At 36.1% G+C, this 19,941-nt stretch overlaps 1 protein-coding gene and 1 pseudogene across 2 annotated transcripts in view; one reads left to right on the forward strand and one right to left on the reverse strand.

Moving 5' to 3' along the window:
- LOC308342884 (large ribosomal subunit protein uL23-like) overlaps nt 1-19,941 on the reverse strand; it is a 1,151,147-nt pseudogene that overhangs the window by 871,658 nt on the left and 259,548 nt on the right. The window lies entirely within an intron of this gene.
- Nucleotides 1-19,941, forward strand: part of AP3B1 (adaptor related protein complex 3 subunit beta 1) — a 282,043-nt gene that overhangs the window by 227,550 nt on the left and 34,552 nt on the right. Inside the window, exon 23 of the mRNA XM_080804718.1 lies at nt 18,579-18,810. Coding sequence (XP_080660844.1) covers nt 18,579-18,810 — 232 coding nt within the window. The remainder of the gene's footprint in view (nt 1-18,578; nt 18,811-19,941) is intronic.

A 19,941-nucleotide genomic window follows, 5' to 3' on the forward strand; every position in this document is an offset into this window, starting at 1 on the left:
TTGTTTGGAAAGAAGAAAAAAAAGAAGGGTGGAAAGGCTGGATTCTAAAGTCAAGGTTAGGAAATGAATTGTTAGTTATTTACTCAGGGTACAGAGGATGTCAGTGTGAAGGGGGGCTGGCTCTTCATAAAATGTTGGGTTTGTCAATGGGTGATAATATGCGGTTTGAAGCTTCGTGCAGGCCTTGTGCAGTGGCAGTGCTGCTCCAAGTAGTGATTCTCAATATGATTTTGAAATTAAGACCTTGCTTTGTGACAGAGACATGTTTTGTGCCAGAAAAATGTTTGAATACATGTTTTTGTTTTGCTTCTGGGGATTACATCAAACAACTTAGCCACAACAGCATAATTACAGGTGAACCGTGAATACAGGTCAGCCACTGACAGTTTGGTCTTATATCTTTTTTTTTAAAAGATTTTATTTATTTATTTCACAGAGATGACAAGTAGGCAGAGAGGCAGGCAGAGAGAGGGGGAAGCAGGCTCCCTGCTGAGCAGAATGCCTGATGCGGGGCTCGATCCCAGGACCCTGGGATCATGACCTGAGCCAAAGGCAGAGGCTTTAACCCACTGAGCCATCCAGGTGCCCCAGTTTGGTATTATATCGTGTCATACTTGGTTTTAATCAGAAATGTTCTCAAATTGTTGGGGGAAAAAAAGATTTCAAAATTTTACATGGCTTCATTTGCTAAAACCTGTAAATGGGTACCACCCAACAAGTTTGAATGCTTTGCTAATTTTATACACTCCGGAAGTAAGTACAACTGTTAAAGAAGACTCTCAAAAATTAATATATGGCTTACTTTAACTGTTTCTTCTTTGATATCCATGCCTTTTAACTAATTTTTAAAAGAATGATGTATATCTGGAAAAGATTATCAGTTCACCAGTCTTTCCATAAATGGGAACGGGGAATCATAATGTGTCTATTTTAAACTGACCAGATTATGTATATACTGAAACTCACCAATGTGCTTTTTAGGAGTGTATTTTTATAGATAACATGGCTCAATACTTACTTCAAAGCTACCAACCAAAAGATGCTATTCCATATCAACAGGCAGTGAAATGATCTAAGCAGGAGTTAGATTCAACATCAAAATTGCATTTCATGATTGTATGAAATTTCTCAGTTCTCTCAGATCTCCAAGAATACTTGGAGTAAACTAGTGAATATAGGTTAATGTCCTTTACATTCTTTGCAATCTTAGTATCTGTGGGTGGAATTAGTTCTCCTTTGCTTCTGGTAAAAACTTCGGAGGTTTTGACTTTCTTAGTGAAAGTTTTTTTTAGACCTTGAATATTTCTTTTAATAAACATGAATGGAGGGGCACCTGGGTGGCTCAGTCAGGTAAGCTGCTGCCTTCAGCTTGTGTCATAATCCCAGGGTCCTGGGATTGAGCCCCACATTGGGCTCAAGGCTCAGTGGGGTGCCTGCTTCTCCCTCTCCCTCTGCTTGCACCTCTGCCTACTTGTGCTTTCTCTTCATCTCGCTATCAAATAAATAAAATCTTTAAAAATAAAAAAAAATTAAATAAACATGAGTGGAGTATCTTTTACATTCTCAACATTTGGTATGAGCTGCAGCAAATAAAAGTAAGCCATGGTTACAGTTTTGAGGCACATCTTAAAGAGTCTTACAGAAATGGAAACCATAAACACAAGAGTGCAGTGATATATGAGTAGAGTTGTAGTCGAGGTTTGTTGAAGGTGCCTTGGGTTCTTTATAGAAAGGTTAACTACTACTGCCAAATCTTCAGAGAAGAATCCTTTTATCTTGGATTATAATGCTGAATGCCTTCTATAATATGATTCATAGATACGGAATTTCCATTAAGAAATACTTTACCCTTTTTTTAAGTGGGAGGCTGGGAAGGGGCAGAGGGAGAGAGAATCTTAAGCAGGCTCCATGCCCAGTACAGAGCCCAAATGATCCCACAACCCTGGCATCATGACCCAAGCTGAAATCAAGAGTCAGATGCTTGACCAGCTGAGCTTCCCAGGTGCCCTGACATTTTACCATTCTACGTATATTTCTGTCATACAGACACAGACTTGAATTGAGCTTTTTCTGAGCAGCATTTGATTGTATTTCTGGTGGTTCCACTTTTCCACATAGCCCTGGTTGCATAAGTACCCTGGGATACACCTACGTTATATATCCCAGCAGTTACAACATTAACTTTGACATGAACAGTGGCAAAGTGTATGTAACCTTTTAAAAAATATGACTTTTGGGTGCCTGGGTGGCTCTGTTGGCTAAGCGTCTGCCTTTGGCTCTGGTCAGGATCCCAGAGTCCTGGAATCAGTCCCCAGTCAGGCTCCCTGCTTAGCAGGGAATCTGCTCCTCCTTCTCCCTCTCCCTCTGTCCTTATTCCCCTGCTCATACCCAGTGGGGAGGGACAGAGGCAGAGGGAGAGGAAGAGAGAGTAACATTTTTAAGAGTTTCTTAAGGATTATTGCTCTTTTAATACCTACCCACTCTCTCTATAACCCAAGTTTTCATTATCCTAAACTTGTTCTGCCCTACCCAAACCCTCTCATATTGCTTTCATTCCTTCCTTTTCCCCCACTGAAACTTCTCTGTTTCATTGCCTCATCACCCAAATGTCTGTGACTAGTACTACTTATAATAATCCCCTTTTGCTTCTATAGAACTCATATAAAATGTTTGTATATGCATGTTTTATCAGAAAGACTGATAAATATTAACTAAAGAAGAGTAAGAGGCAGTCTCATATAATAAGCAGTGCATTAAATTGGGGCCTTTGGAAGACAGTTCATCTTTTATTTTTTCATTGGTCCTCAGTACCTATCAGTTAACGAAGCACATCAAAACCAACTCAATGTGATCATTAAACATATGCAAGGGATATTTAGGGGAAGGGATTAAAAAAAACCGAACAGTCCTAAATGATTCTGACAAATAACTACCCAGATCTGAGAGACATTCAAATTTATTAGTGTCTCTGCTAGTTGAAACTTAAACATAATGAGAATATACTATAGGGAAAGCAGAATTTTTGATGCCTCTCAGATCACAGATCAACCATTGAAAGATATATGCGAACAAACATATGCTATAGTTTCCGCGGATAGGTTTTATGACACAAGAATTCAGAACAGTAGGTTTTGTTTTGTTTTGTTTTTTAAGATTTTGTTTATTTATTTGACAGAGATTACAAGTAGGCAGAGAGAGGCAGGCGGGGCGGGAGTGGGGGTAGCAGGCTCCCCTCAGAGCAGAGAGCTCAATCCCAGGACCTTGAGATCATGACCTGAACCGAAAGTAGAGGCTTAACCTACTGAGCCACCCAGGTGCCCCCAGAACAGTAGTTTTTAACTAGACATCAAAATTACCTTTATTATCTGCCTATTGCTGCCATAATACATTACTAGAAACTGGGTAGTTGACAACAGTACAAATTTATTATTTTCCTATAATTCAAGAGGTCAGAAGTCCAAAATAGGTCTCATTGAGCTAAAATCATAAGGTGTCAGCATGGCTGCATTCCTTCTGGAGGCTCTCAGAGAGAATCCTTTTTCTCGCCTTTTCCAGCTTTTGGAGGCTGCCCCCATCCCTTGGCTCATGGCCCCTTCTGTCTTCAAAAAACTGACTGACTCGGTTGTTCTCACAATGCATCACTCTAACACTGACTCTCCTGCCTTTTTAACTGGTACTTATAGGAACCATATGATAACATTGGCCTATCTGGATAATCAGGAAAATCTCCCCATCTCAAAATCAGCTAATTAGCAACCTTAATTCCCCCTTACCGTGCTGCGTTACATATTCATAGATTCTGTGGGTCAGGACTTGGGATACCTTTGGGGACCATTAATCTGTATACTATCTCATCTATAGAACCTGTATGAAGAGGAAGATGACTCAGATACTCAAACCTCACCTATCGAATTACAGAGGGGAGGCAGGGTAGGGCCATGGCATTTATGGAGGTCATTCTGATGCAGAGCCAGAGCCCAATACCACACATAAGCCTGTACTGTTTGATCTTGGTGTTGATTGTACCGTGGTGATCATTCACTTATTCCTATAATTTAGACAAAAGCCTGCTGTGGAGGTTATGGCCAGCCGCCTACCCAAGCAGTTCTTATTTGTGGCAAGCAGTTTTACTTAACTCTAGTTCAGAATTACTCAAATTAGGAGCGATTTGAGGAGCGCCTGTGTGGCTTATTTGGTTGGGCATCTGACTCTTGATTTCGACTCAGGTCATGATCTCACGGTCTTGAGATTGAGCTCCACATCAGGATCTGCACTCAGCATAGAGTCTGCTTGTCTCCCTCCTGCTTCTGCCCCCCACTCACTCTCTCTCCCTCTCTCTCTCTCAAATAAATAAAATCCTTTTTAAAGAAGAGAAATTTGAAAATTTCAAGTCCGTCATATTAGATTAAATTTTGTATATTTGTATCTTCGTCCTGTTATCTTTTTGATGTTCAAGTCAGAATTTTTATTTCAAAATCTTAGCAATTTTCATTTATTAGAATAAGAATTATAATAATATTTCTCAGTGAAATATTGATACATCTCAATAGATAATGGAAACATCTCAGATGATGTGAAGTTTTATTCAGTTTTTAAAATATTTAACTGTTTACTATCAAATATAATTCTAGGCACAGGTAACTCACTTATGCTCTTAGGGCAATAGAGTTCAAAAGTTGGGTGCGTATGTGTGTGGATTTTTGTATTTCAGTGTTGTTTATTGAGTGAATAAGAGACTACTGCCAGATGTGGTGACATTTCACATTCAAGGTCTGAAAGCTGAAAAGCTTTCCAAACTGAGTTACTGCATATAAGCCTTTGGGGAAGAAAACTCACTTATACTTTTTATAAAAATTATGCAGAAACATGCAAAGAAATTATCATTGTCTAGGCTTAGCACTTCATTATTTACATGGTGCAGAAGAATAAACTCAAATTATAAAATGAAATGCTTATAAAGGTAACAATATGAAAATTAAATTACAGGAAATATCAAAATGGTATGTGGCTAATATCTTTATGGATTGAAATAGGGTCAGGAAGAGTTGTGTGGATAAATTGGGGCTTGAAATGAGCGATGTATTGAGGGTAGTGTTTAACATTTAACTAAACCATGTGACTTACTATGATAAATCACAAATAATGATTTATTGTGACTTGGGTACATTATAAAGAACAAGTGACTTCTGTGTGCAAGATTGGCAGAAAGTAAGGAGCCCACTAAAATTTAGAATTGAAATACAGTGTATTTGAGGGCTGTGCTTTTAGACTTTTTAAAGGCTTGTTTTTTCACAGTGTTTTAGGTCTAGGAATTCCTGTTCTTAACATGACAATCTTCTGAAAAGATTCAACACAAGAAGAGATGGAAAATTGTTTCATATTCTGTGATTATACCACTGGAGCTAGTTCTTTTTTATGTAAAAGATAATCAGACCTAACCTATCTCAGAGCTTACTGGCTATTTGACTTTGTATAATCTTTAAACCAAACGGTTGACTTAATATTTCCTGTCCCTGTGAGCTGGATGTGGAGAGGAACCCTAAGTGTCCAGCTATCTGCTGGTGGAGTAATGTTTAAAATGAGAAGCATAGTGGGCAGAAATAGTTTAATAAAGACAGAATAGGAGCTGAAGTTAGATTTTGTTGTAATTTAGATGGAGAGTTAACTCAAGCAGTTTTGGATGGACAGATGGTAGGAATACATTCATGTCAAAGGAAATCTTAAAATGACTTAGCTATGACTTCTTTCCTGTTTCCATTATATCTTCTTCAGTAAACTCAGAGAAAACAAGCAAAAGGTACTGCAACTCAGTGATAAGGTGGGTGGGCAATATCCTGTGTAGAAATGGTACTATGTTCTTGAAGAATTGGATTTATTTCTGGGCAGCGACCTTTTTAAAAGCAATACATCGTTCTCCATCCAACAAATGCCTGCCGTGGCCAATAATATGTTGGCATGTCCATTTTCAGCTTGTAGTACAAAATAAATGAAAGCCAAGGACATTACAATTGGGAGGGAAGAAGAACTATTATTTAAAAGCCTTTTAAATGATGTCACTATATATTCTTTTAACAACATCCTCTAAAAGCCTTTGAAAAAATAGTCCCTTCCTCCCTCAGTTGTTAACAAAGACTGTACTAGGGACTGTTCTTTAAAAGGCTGTTAAATGGTGATACTTTATTTTTTAACATCAACATCATTTAGAAACCTTTTAGAGAATAGTCCTCTTCACCCACAACTAACAGAGAGGGAAAAAAAGGACATGGGGGAAGGGATTACTTTTTTAAAGGCCTTTGGATGGTACTATCAATAAATACAGCAATATTGTTTTAAAAGCCCCTCTCCAATGGTGATTCAGCTTTTTGATACGTACTTTTAACCTGATGACCTTATGTTATCTGACAGATTGGTGTTTTAACGTTGACTGAGAACTCAATTTACTAATAATCCCAAAAATGCCTTTTCTTGAACAGTTTAAAAATCAGTTTCACATACACAATCTAATTTTATCCTCACAAGAACTCAGTGAAACAGACAGGATCTGTATAATTAGCCCCATTTTACAGACGAGAAAAACAGAAGCTAAATGAGGTTGTGATTTAGGTAAGGTCTCACCACTAATGTATGGCTGAGTTGAAACTCAAACCCAGGTCTCTTGACATCTGGTCTAGTGTCCCATCCAGCTGCCTCAGGTTACTAACCTTCATTACTTTTTTTTTAGGAATATTCTGCATTGTTCTTTTCAACATGTCAAATTCTGAGAGTTAATTCCTTATAACTAGAGTAAAAGTGGGATTCTATAATTTCAGTGCTGAAGTTGGCTATATAGATACCAGAGGTTTTATTAATACTGTACCACTGATGAAATAAAAAATGTAAAATATGTCAGAGCATAGTAGTCTTCCTCTAATGTTACAGCATTCAGACTTCTCTTGAGATTCTTTTGCTTTTCAATGTGCTTATGAAATTATCACCTGAAATCCACTTTGACATACCTAGTTTATTACAGAAGTGGTATTTTAAACATAATTCTAATCTCAATTTATTGATTTGCTTTTGAAAGTGCTTTGGCTAAGGATACTGATTCACAATTAAGATCATATTTTAAATATTATTTTTAATCTTTTATTATTATTATTAATCTTGGGAAAGAAATAATAAATACTGGTTCATCCCACTTCCTGTAGTTCTCTGAAGGAGAGAAAAAAAATCTCCCTACTAGTCGGCACAACCTATCTTTATTTTCTTTTATAGTAAGGAGTATTTTGTATTTATTGAATAACGAACTGTAGCTTACTGCTTGACAGAAATGACACTTAAAAATACTAAGTTCTAATCTTAGTTCTGCCACTGTTTTTACACTTGTGCTCATAAACACTGTCTTTAATAATAATTAAAGAACACTTCCATCTACAAAACACTTTCATATGCAGTATCTCACTATATGCTCTTAAAATCCAATGAATTAGATATGCTACCCTTTATTTTACAAATTCAAGCTCAGAGAAATTAAATGATTTGCTTCTCATCAAATCACTTGAACATCTTCTAACATAAAATCTAGTGTTTTCTTTCCTAACACTGCCAGCTGTAACTCTGCCTGACAATAAGGAAGTCATAGCCTTCATTGCTTCTGAAGAAAAATGGTTCACATGACAGAAATGGGTATAACCTGTGAATACATGAACTCTTGCCAGAATACAGTCACCTAGACCCCAGTCCCAGGACTTGATCCAGAAAAATTCATAGTCAAGTGATTTTAATGAAGAGAAGGCTGGGTCATCAGCAGGCTTTGCTACCCCAGACATGGACTCCAAAGACTCTTAGGTCTTGTGTGATAAATCAAGTTCTTCTTCCCATCCCTACCTCCTAACTGAAAAATTTAAAATATTTATGCAGAGATAAGAAAAAATATATATGTGCATATTCTTACGGTCTCAAAGGACCTATTTCCCCATCCTCACCCTATGTTAGGAATTCCTCAGCAATTTATTGTACATCTGACTGGCATCTCCGATATAAAGGCATATTTTTACCCTCTATCAGATTCAAAGAAGGCATCCCCAGAGGGACCTCTTACTTAAAATTAAAAGTAGCCATGGGGTGCCTGGGTGGCACAGTAGGTTGAGTGCTGACTCTTGGTTTCAGCTCACAGCTCAGGTTCTGATCTCAAGGTTGTGGGATTGGATCTTGGATTAGGTTCCACGCTCAGTGTGGAATCTGCTTGTAACTCACTGTCCCTCTCCCCTTCTCCAGCACTCTCTCTCTCTCTCAAAATAAATAAATAAATAAATAAATAAATTTTTTTAATTTAAAAAATAAAAACATTTAAAATTAAAGTAGCCATAATAACACTGCCTTTCCAATTTGTACATCAACTAAGATACTTCTTTTCCTTCCTCTAGGACTTTACCTAGATGAGATCCATATCCTTCTGTCCCCTGAGTTATAATTCATTTAAGTGGAAGCAGCAAAGCCAGTATTTAGATGCAATGGTCCAACCATAAAATACGTAGAACAGCTACCAATTTCTCTCATGTACTTTTACAAAGTACTGTTATATAGCCTAGTTTTTCTCTGGGAATCACCATTTGGATCTTGATGTCCTATTGGAAATATTCTCAGCCTGACCTCACTCATAATACTCTGTAATTGTCTTTGATGAAATCTTTCATTACCAGCAAGGTTGTTTGTGTGAAGCAGCTGTTGCTCTGGACCATTTCCTTGTTATCACATTCCTTCCTTCCTTCTAAGGGGCCCATCCCATCTTACTATACTGTCTTCCCTTCCTTTTCATTCTCATCTTGAGAACCTTTAATCACTACCCACATTCATTGAAAATCTTGGCATCTTTGACATCATTTCTCCAGCCCACCTTCATCCGGGAGATCTCCATGTACATTTTAACATCCTGTGCATCTGTAACCTCACAGCCTCTCTATCTGTTCAGTTCTGGTAACTTTCACCTGTACTGGATTTTAGCCACATGCTCTTATTTCAACTCTAAAATCTTATCTTACTTTCTTGGGCCTTTTATGTTCCTCAGACCCTTCACTCCTCCAAATTTGTTTAAATGTTCAGCCTAGGTTTACAACAACCTGGAAGATAGGCAGTGGTTTCCCCCATTTCACAGATGTGAAAATTGAGATTCCTAGAGCGTAGCTTTTCTAGTATCATAGGGTTTGTTAGGTAAGCGTTAGTACATTGCACAGCCAGGGTTTCATCTCTAGTCTATTTAGCTTCAAAGCCTGGCACTTTCCACCGGAGTTCGCTGAGCACATAAGGGAGGTACACTTTAAGAAAATGATTTGTTTTAAAGATTTATTGATTTTAGACAGAGAGTATGTGTGGGGAAGGGGGCAGAGGGAGAGAGAGAATCTTAAGCAGTCTCTTTGCTGAGCATGGAGCCCAATGTGGGGCTTGAACTCACCACCCTAAGACCGTGACCTAAACCGAAATCAAGAGTCAGATGCTTAACTGGGGTGCCAGCCATGCACCCCAGAAGATGATTTTTACAGGAGTGTGTGGTACAGATTGAAGTGTAAGGAACCTAAAGACAGGAGACCAAGTTACATGGGTAAGCAGAAGTAAGAAGGGAGCAAAAGATAAGGAAGGGCACCAAATTATTAATTATGGTTCAGTCTGAGAGGAATTTTACTTATTTGTCCACACAGTTTGAAATTTTTTTTTTTAAGATTTTATTTTTTGACAGAGATCACAAGTAGGCAGAGAGGCAGGCAGATAGAGAGAGGGAAGCAGGCTCCCTGCTGAACAGAGGGCCCAACGCAGGGCTTGATCCCAGGACCCTGGGATCATGACCTGAGCCGAAAGCGGAGGCTTTAAACCCACTGAGCCACCCAGGCACCCCTGAAATTATTTTTAAGAAACATGCATTACTTTTTGCTATTTTAAATAAACATTTTTTTAATGTTTCAAGTGTAAATGATACAACTAAGTGGGTGGTAGATGGGTAGGAAGGAAGAAAATGAATATAAGAGACATCAGACTAGTCAACTAATTGTTGGAAATAAAGAGGGTGTCAAAGATAATGCAAGGTCCTGAGCTTTGTTACAATGGAAGAGGGCACTAGCATTTTCTTTTTTATATTATGTCATTGATATCAGAGAAAGCAGTAAAACTACTAAGATCAGATGATTATTGCATCTGTTAGATAACACATAATTGTGTTGTACTTCTGTAAAATATTCTGGTTTTGATGAAGGTCGTTGTGATTAGTTATTGGAACCATTTTTGCTAAACTCTCTGAAAACCAGATTCAGTTTTGTTTTTGTTAGCACCCTTAAACCAAATGTCAGAAAGGAAATAAAAAAAGAATAGCAGAACATATCTGAGAATAGAATGACATATCTTTATCTGTGGTTCTGGAACTACTTTTCCATAAAAGTGTTAAGTAAAAGATCATGTGCGTCTGGATTTCAGATTTGTAAAAAGCATTATATGTATTGACATTGAAGCTTATAGGTTTACTATAAATTTGCTTATAGATTTGGAGAGGAGAAATAAAAAGATATTATAATCTCCCCCTCATCTCAATACCGATATAAACTGAATACAACCCATAATAGGGGGTCAGCAAACATTTTGTAGCAGGCCAGTTAGTAAATATTTCCAGGTTTTCAGGCCACAGTCACTCAGCTCTATCACTGTGGTACAAAGCAGGCATAAGACAATATATAAATGAAGGAATATGGCTGTATCCCAATGACAATGGCCTGGATTTGGTCCACAGGTTGAATTTGCTGATGCATGCTTAACACCATGTGTCAAGTAAGGTACTCATTAAATGTCTGTTGATAATGTATTCAGATATTTCTGCATATATATTTTTTATAATATATATTATTACCAAAATAAAGAGGTTAAAAAAGTCTCATGTTCTTCACAGTATATATTGATTAGTAAAATGAAATATGAGAAATTAACATTACTTTCTAGAATACCCAGATTTACATATATAAGGAGGAGGTTAGCTTTAGGATTATAAACCATTTATTTAAAGCAAAATTTGATGGAAAATGACATATGTTTCTTTGAGTTTATGTTTATAGTTAGAGCTAAGAGTTAAGAAAATTTGCTTCCCCCTCCTTTTTTTATTCTTTACTAAGTACTGTTGTCAATACTATGGGTTAAAGGTAAAATAGACTCCCTCTCTACAGTTAACTCAGTAAAGAAGATAATATTGTAGCTTTCTGCATTACAGCTGTTATCACTTGAGACATACATTGGTTAAAATACTAATTTTAAACACAAAACTATCTCTGTTGTACTTGTTTTCTGGTCATTTTTATAAATCATAAGTTTAAGTATATACTGCTGTAAAATAAGCCAAACAAAACCAGATGCAAAGAGAGCATTTTATATACTGCAGATCTTCATATTTTTGAAGTCCAAAAACAGAATAGATTGATAATACTTAAAAATGATTAAGTGACTAAATGTGGATTAAAGCATAAAAAGCTGGAAAACATTGTTTTATAAAGCTTTACGTGGACGTGTTATCTTTGAAATAGTAATACAGATGTTGAACAAGGTTTATTCTTAGGCACTTACTTGATATTCCATGTTTTATTTTTCAATTCTCATTTAAATTTTATAATTCAATCATTTTGAACGGCTATGTTCAAAAGAAGTTTTACAACTTTAATCTTAATAATCTCAAAAAAAAGCAGACATGCTATGTCATAAAATAACTATTAGTGACTAGTTTGTATCCTATAAATCTAACTTGAGTTGATAATATGGTCCATTACCAGCTAACTGCACAGAGTATTTTTCATTTTACACTCTTCAGTTACTTTTTAGTGAAGTGTTAAAAAATATGAAGCTTTTCTCCTCTCTAAAATTGCACGCTGTCTGTCTGTTATTAGGGAGATAACAGCTCTTATAAATGTTTCAGTAAGCGCTAAGTAGACAGTTATGTGCACTCTCATTCCACGCTTATTTGCTTACTGTAATAAACTGATAAAATATGTGTGGTTTGTCTCTGTGTATCTCCAGGCATCATGAGTCACATAGATTTCCTTTAGAAATAATGTTGTGTCTGCAGAATTGATTGGTTATTTTCATAAACCATCTAAAAGTACACAAATGACTTTTATTATTTAAACATATGCTGTGTAAAGATTTGTAGAGGATTATCTCATTGTAACTTGATGCTTTTTGTTCTGTTAACTCTGGAAGGAGGCTTTTTATTTTAGAGTTATTACAGTTACTGAACTAATTACCTCCTCAAGAATCATAGTGAGGATAAGCCATATCATTTGCTTATAATGCAGCTAGCTTTTTAATTCTTTGAACATTATAGTTAAATAATTAAATCAAAACAAATGTTTTCACATATTGTCTTTTATAGTATCCTGTTATACACGGTTTTTTTTTTTTACAAGTTTTAATATTTAATGGGAAGTAATGCTTTTATCCAAAACAGATATTCTGAGACTGATGGATTATAGCGTAGAAGTCCTTCTAATTAATAAGTTGTTCTTTGTGTGTGCCTTTAAGAAATATGGTATCTTTTTATTTGTTTATAATTGCATGTACACATAATAGAAGATTTCTAGTCAAGTCATATCCTAAAACCAACAGATATTAATATTGATAATCTCCCCTTATCACCAGAGTATGTTGCTATAAGGCTGTAGTATTTGTAGGAACAGTGTTTTAATTGAGCACCCAGCATCAAATGAAGTATAGTTAAAACCAGCACTAGAGGTATATTATCTGCAAACCTCTGTAATCATTTAAAATAGTAAAATTATGCTTGAATTCTGAAAATGGGTAAAATTATGCTTTACACATTTGAACATAAAAGTGGGGAATAAATGGGATGACAGAAAATAAATACAACAAATAAGCAAATTATGTATGTAGTGTTAGAGAAGGTATTAAGTGGCTATAGAATAAGAAAAAGGGAATTAGATGGAAGAAATGCAAATGGGTTAAGCCTCATTAAAAAGGTTGCATCTGAGCAAAGATGAATCAGAACTGAGTCACTGTGAGTATGTGGAGGAAGTACATTCCAAGGAACCATTGCCAAGGACCTGTGATGGGAACATTAACGGTGTGTGGAAGGAATAGCAAGGAAATCAGGGTGGCTAGAGTGGAGTGAGTCATGGGTTCAACAGTAATTGAAAATGAAGTCAAAGAAACAACAGGGGTCAGGCCATATGGGGCCTTACAGGACTTTGCAAGGATTTTTGGCTTTTATTTGCTTAGCGAAATTGGGAGCCATTGGAGGATTTTGAACAGAGGGGTGACATGATGTAACTTTATTTTAACTGATTGATCCTGACTGTTGTGTTCAATCTGTGCTCAGTAGGGTATGAGAGTAGAAGCAAGGAGAACACTAGGAAGACCATTGGAATAATCCAGATGTGAGATGGTGGTGAATCAGAGCAGGATGGTAACAGTAGAGATAATGAGAAGTGATGAGATTTTACTTATTAGTTCATTCATGTAATTATGGATTCCTCCCTGATCTCTCCCTTAACGTGGCAGCTATGACTTTTGTGTTTTCTTAGTGTACTAAGTTTATCACTGTCATGGCATTTATCACACTAGATGATTTACGTAGTTCTCCCCAGCTAAAGTAAACTCTTTGGAGACTGGGATATTCTGTCTTTGTCTCTGTATCATAGCCCTCAGTGTAGTGGTTGGCACAACTAACTGAATAAATGTTAGTTGAAAGAGTGAGTAAATTGATAACTAATAGTTACTTTGCATTTGAAATAATGATAATGTTACTGGACAGGGAGCCTTGGAATACCCAATTCTTGGATAAGACCACCTTTTCCCCAAGATACCCGTGGGAGACAGACTCAGAGAACAAAGAAAGGCAAGGTGGTACTTTCTTATTAGCAGTGACTTTGCTCTCTAACCTCAACATAGAACTCCAGTGAGTTAGGATGGCCACATCAAGCACTCCTCTTTCCTATGGAAGATAGGACTAAGTCTTGAACCAAAGCAGGCTCTTAGGTTGAACCATATGGATTGCTAATTCAGCTGTTTTGAATTGATAGATTCATGTGGTTCAACCTAATTAGAGGCCATACTTGAGTCTCTGATCTCTCCATTCCTTAGGAAAAGGAGCAAGAAAGCATATTCTTCCATTAGAAGTTTATTGCCTGCTCCCCCAATAGCATCCTGAAATCTGACTAATCCCTATCAGTAGTTGGTTGGAGGAATTAAAAGATAGAAACCCAATTTGAACTAGCTTAAGCAAAAAAAAGGAAGGTACTAGAAGGAACCCTGGAGTATTTCCCAGAAACCAAGCTTTCAGGAAGGACAAGAATGTGTCAGATTCAAGAAGTATAGAAACCACAGATACCAGCAGGGCTCTCTGTCCCTCATCTGTGCTTTTCTTTGAAATTTGCTCTATTTCTTACAGAATGTGTCAGGAAATGTGACCAGAAACATTAAAGTTTTAAATCTCAGAATTTTAGCCATTTGAGAGAGACAGGTTTGACTTATCAGGTCCCGAACCCAAAAATCTTGGGAAAGGGACTCACCAGTTAACTGTAACCAGGTCAGGACACCTGGGTGACTCAGTGGGTTAAAGCCTCTGCCTTTGGCTCAGGTCATGATCCCAGGGTTCTGGGATTGAGCCCCGCATCTGGCTCCCCGCTCAGAGGGAAGCCTGCTTCTTCTTCTCCCACTGCGCCTGCTTGAGTTCCCCTCTCTTGCTTTGTCAAATAAATAAAATCTTAAAAAAAAAAAAAAAGAGAGAGACAAAGCACAGTTTATTACATCAGTAACAGTAGCCAGAGTAATGTCATTTGTGCCTCTTCACAAGCCCCAGTTCCCACAGGGTGACAGGATGAAGGCCCAGTGATGCCCACGTGTGGTGTGTTGCTTTACAGGACAGGAACCTCTACAGGAGAAGATCCCGATCTTTTATAAAGAGCTGGTAGCAAATCTGTCCCAACGTTGCCCTGGAAGGAGGCATTTTCCTGTTTCCAAAGGCTTTTTGCTATACAAACATCCTTGAAAACAGTTTCAGGAGCCCAGTTGTCAATACCTTTGCTCAGAAGATGTCCAAAAACATGGGAGACTGTGGGAACTTGTTTCCCAACAACAACAGAAGGGAACGGGAAAAGGAAGTATGTAACATCTGTGCCCCTAGGTGAGGAGTTGGCAAACTTTTCCTATAAAGGGTCCAGGTAGTAAATATAGTAAGCCCTGCAAGTACTCCACTGTGCCAGTGCAGAGCAAAAAAGCAACCATCAACAATATGTGAATGAATGAGTATGGCTGAACTCCAATAAAACTTTATGAAAACAGGCAGCAGGCCATATTTGGCTTGTGGGCTGTAGTTTGCAAACCCTTACCTAAGATGATCTGTTTTGTTCAAATTCATTAAATATATACTTTTTTTTCAAAGTTAGCCCTCATTTTCACAACTCAAATCTAGGTCTTTCTGTAATTTGTTACCTTTATCTTATATTTTATACAGTTAGTAAGATTATTGATATTTATAAAATGTGAAATCAAAAAAGCCATTCAGGGGCACCTGGGTGGCTCAGTGGGTTAAGCTCAGGTCATGATCTCAGGGTCCTGGGATCAAGTCCCGCATCGGGCTCTCTGCTCGGCATGGAGCCTGCTTCCTCCTCTCTCTCTCTGCCTGCCTCTCTGCCTACTTGTGATCTCTCTCTGTCAAATAAATAAATAAAATCTTAAAAAAAAAAAAGCCATTCACAGTATTTATCATATTAAAATATAAACAGCTATAGGTCATACATGTTTCTGGAATATAGATGCCTGATGTACAAAATATCAAACAAAAATCTTGCTTTCACATCAGGATTAATTGTATTGCATGTGAAAATTATTGAAGGATTTATGAAACTTCCTGGTTTTATTGGACATATTATGACCTGTGTAATTCATGTAGATAGTGGAGGAAGTTAACTTAAATACAATCTGTATGATCTTATAAAGCAGGTTTTAAAAAAATCAAACATTTCCAGTTAGCCCCTTTCTTTAGTTCAGAAGTATGCATTATTACCACGAAGTGCTACTTCTGAGACTGTTTACTGAGAAGAGAATATAGACCTCTGGTTAACCTTTGAGGACTGTCAGAATGGACCTTCTTTAGATGCTGAATTTATTAAAGAATGCTTCTTGAACTTGATAGAGTATGGATAGAATGAGTGGGGAAAATTATTTATTTCTTCCTTTGCACATCCATTAATACTTTCTAGCGATAATAATAAAGATACAGAATTCTGAGGCAGGGTAGAAAAAAATATTTGGACCATGTGTCCTAGGACTAGACTGAGAGAGAATCAATAAGCCAGTCAAGACATATTGCTAGTCTTATGTGACACAGGGTGTACCCTTCTTATATATCTAAGCCCTAATATGATGTTTTAAGTGCTGATTCCTAGCTGCTTGTAAAACGAACCCCTGCTTCTGCTCTCCTTCTCTTCTACTACTCTGCATTTGCTTCTCTCCAACTTTCAACTTTATTTCTTCATATTATGTGTTGCCCAAACTTCTATGAGTTTCATAGAGGAGAAACTGGCTGCACCAACATATACTTAATGGTTTAATGACAGTGTGTCTGTGGAACAGTGAAGAATATAAAATAAGAATTACTGTCTCTGGTATGTTATCATCTAATTAAAGGAGTAAACATAAGATACTGAAAAATATGATTATCCAGTTGAAGTCTTATTTTTAAGGTTGATTATCATAGCCTCAGTGACATGGGAATCTAAGATTTTTGCTGAATATAAATTTATAAATATATGTATATGTACCTGGGCGGTCATATACACACATACATATTCTATGTGTTTGCTTATTTTTATGATGTCCATTATATCTTTAAATGAATGTTCCCTGCCAAAGATTGGTGTCTTGGGTTATGCTACTAAACTCTCCAGAGTTTGCAAAGGAAATAAAACTTACTATGAGCAATGAAACAAAAGACTTTTGAATATAATTTTTATACATGGAAAAGAATCTAAGCTTAGAAGTGGAAGTGCTTTGAAAACTTAAAATGCTGACTGCTATCATCCTCAAAAGGCTGAAGTAGAATGTGTAGACCAGTTGCCCCATTACTTTAGATAGCCGTAATTTAAAATGTACTCAATTATTTGTTATGTTTTATAAATAAGCTCTTTTATACATTTTAAGATGATTATTTTAAATTGCTCACTCTTACGAGTTGAGCTTTTGGAGAAGGAATACTATATTTTAATGATGCTTAGAAGACATTGCTTATCATTTTGTATATATGATATTATTTAACTCTTGGATTTTTGTTGATGAATTTTAAAAAACTAGTATTATTAAGTTTTAATGTCATCAGGTATCACTGGCATGATGAACATGTTGAATAGGTTAAAATGTACTCACAATTATAATAGAAAATCTAGTTTGGGAGAGCACACTTGTTAGGAAAAAATCTTGATTAGGCCTGTTTAATTACAAATTGATTTTTTTTTTTTAAAAAAAGCTTGCCATGTCAGGTCAAGCCATATGCAGTAGTTTGACTTTGAATGGAAAGATAGCTATCACATGATTTTAGAAGGAACTGTGTTTCTTCATTTAATGTGTTCCCTCTGAATGCACTCAAGATTGAAGGGAGATTTAACTAAAAGAGGCTAAAATTCAACAGAAGGATATAAAGAGACAATTAGCCAAGAAAATACTGGTGGGTTGGTAGGGGATGGAGTGATAAAAGACACTTTGTTTTGTCCAATAATTGAATCATATTATAGGGCTATAAGAAATAAAACAATGTGGTACTGGTTTAACAACTCAGTCAAGGTCCAAAAATGTCTCCAAGTACATAAATAATCAGAATGTTTGCATTTATAGGTCACTGAGGAAAAGCCAATCATTAAATCATGTTCAGACAATTGGTTAAGTATTTAAAGAAAATAATTAAGTATAGAGGTCAATATATGTATATCAGTTCCACACAAATTAAAAATCGCAACCATGAGAGTTCTAAAAGAAAATAAAAGTGAATAGTTACCTGAGTTCAAAGTAAGGAAGCTCTTTTTAATCATTAAAGCAAAGGAAGAGACCACCTTAAAGATAGTCTTCATTTTATGGTGAAAGAAATTCAAGGTGGAAAAAGTCCAAGGAGTTGAGTTTAGAAATGAAGGTGCAAGATGTTCATTATTCGTAGATGATAGTATCTTACAGTTCAAAAATCTGAGAAAATCAACTGACAAATTATTAAAACTAATAAGAAAATTAGTAAGATTCTGGAATGTAGTGTACCTAAGAAAAAAACTAACAAAAAAGTTTATAAACTCTAAAGAAATTGAATATACAACAGCTTATTCTTAATTAGCCACATATTATCAAAATATTTTAATATGTGTTATAGAGTACAGAAAAATTTTAATGCTGTTTTGAAGGTGGTCTCTCTACATTTTTGTATAATTTCTGACTTAATATTTATGGGTATGATGTTTGTTATTGTAGTTTATATAATACTTTAGGAAAAATAGGAGTTAAATATCATATAAGTTTTTATATTGTCTGAGAATAAATATACTTACTAATTCATCTTTATTTGTTTTTCCAATGTGCAATAGGTCAATACTCCTGTCTTTGTACCAGTGAAAACTCATGTGCTGCTTCATCGAATGAGTGGAAGAGGCCTAGCTGCACATTATTTCTTTCCAAGGCAGCCTTGTATTTTTGGTGATAAGATGGTCTCCATACAAATAACATTAAATAATACTACTGATCGGAAGATAGAAAATATCCACATAGGAGGGAAAAAACTTCCAATGGGCATGCAGATGCATGTTTTTAATCCAATAGGTAAATACTAATTTTCATTTAAAACTTTATATTTGATACTTAAATATGTTTGTTTTAAAGGGAAAATAAAATACATATTATTTTATTGACTATATTTGTCAATATAATCAGTTTATGTTTGCTTTCCCTTTTTAAACTGAATTTATCATACAAAAATGAATGCACTGCTTTGTTCTTAGTGAATCAGGTGCCAGCAATGGTGAAATGTACTAGTAGTGATGAAAAAATGCCTCTGAAGAAACAAAATTACTTCTCATTTTACTGTCATCATCTTCCCTCTGCTTCTCTTCCTGGCCAACTTCATTCCCTGCCTGGATGTAGTCTACCTTTTTGAATCCTATTTCCCCTTCCATGTTTCCTCTCACATTCCATAAATTGGAAAGTGAAGAGAGCAAAGGCTGAGAGAATGTATGCTATTCTGTTTGTCTTCCTTTCCAGGCATACACTGTAAAATTGCCCGTAGTGTATTACTAGTGTTTATACACATCATGTTTTAAAATATTTTTGATCTTCTGCTACCACTTAGAAATCTAGGTGTTTTTACATTAAAAAACAAACCCAGAAATCTCACCTTTTCCGGGAGATGAAGCACAAGATAGGACAGTCCTGGTCCTTTATTCCCACCCGCAGCACCACCAACTGACGCAGAAGGGGCTGCCACTTAGATGTACCATGTGCTTTCCAACCTCCATGCTCATCAACTGTCATTTCCTTCCATTTTTTAAGTATTTTACCAGAAATATACCTTTCAAAAATTAAGTGTAACACTTGTGTGTTACTTTGAGTTTAATGTAATAATTAGAATGTCTGCCTCTTATTTTTTCTGTTTTGTCTAAGTGAAAATGGGCCTAAAGATTAGTTGGGAGATGCTTCAGGCAATAATATCAATTAAAAAGGATATAAGGTGTCTGTTACTGATTCCTTGAAATGTTGTTTTCAGAAAGGTCCAGATAGTTCCTTTTTATAATACTTTAGGTGAGCAAAACCTTTTAGGCAGGCAACTGTGCTGCCTTTACTCATTATTTCACATAACTATTCTATTTTTCTTCATTTTTGCCTGAGCTCTTTGACATTGTTGAATTCTTTCCTATTGTTTTTATGAGTCATTCAGTAAAGGAAGTCATTATTTGT

This window comes from Martes martes (genome assembly GCF_963455335.1).
Source record: "Martes martes genome assembly, chromosome: 5".
Taxonomy (NCBI): domain Eukaryota; kingdom Metazoa; phylum Chordata; class Mammalia; order Carnivora; family Mustelidae; genus Martes; species Martes martes.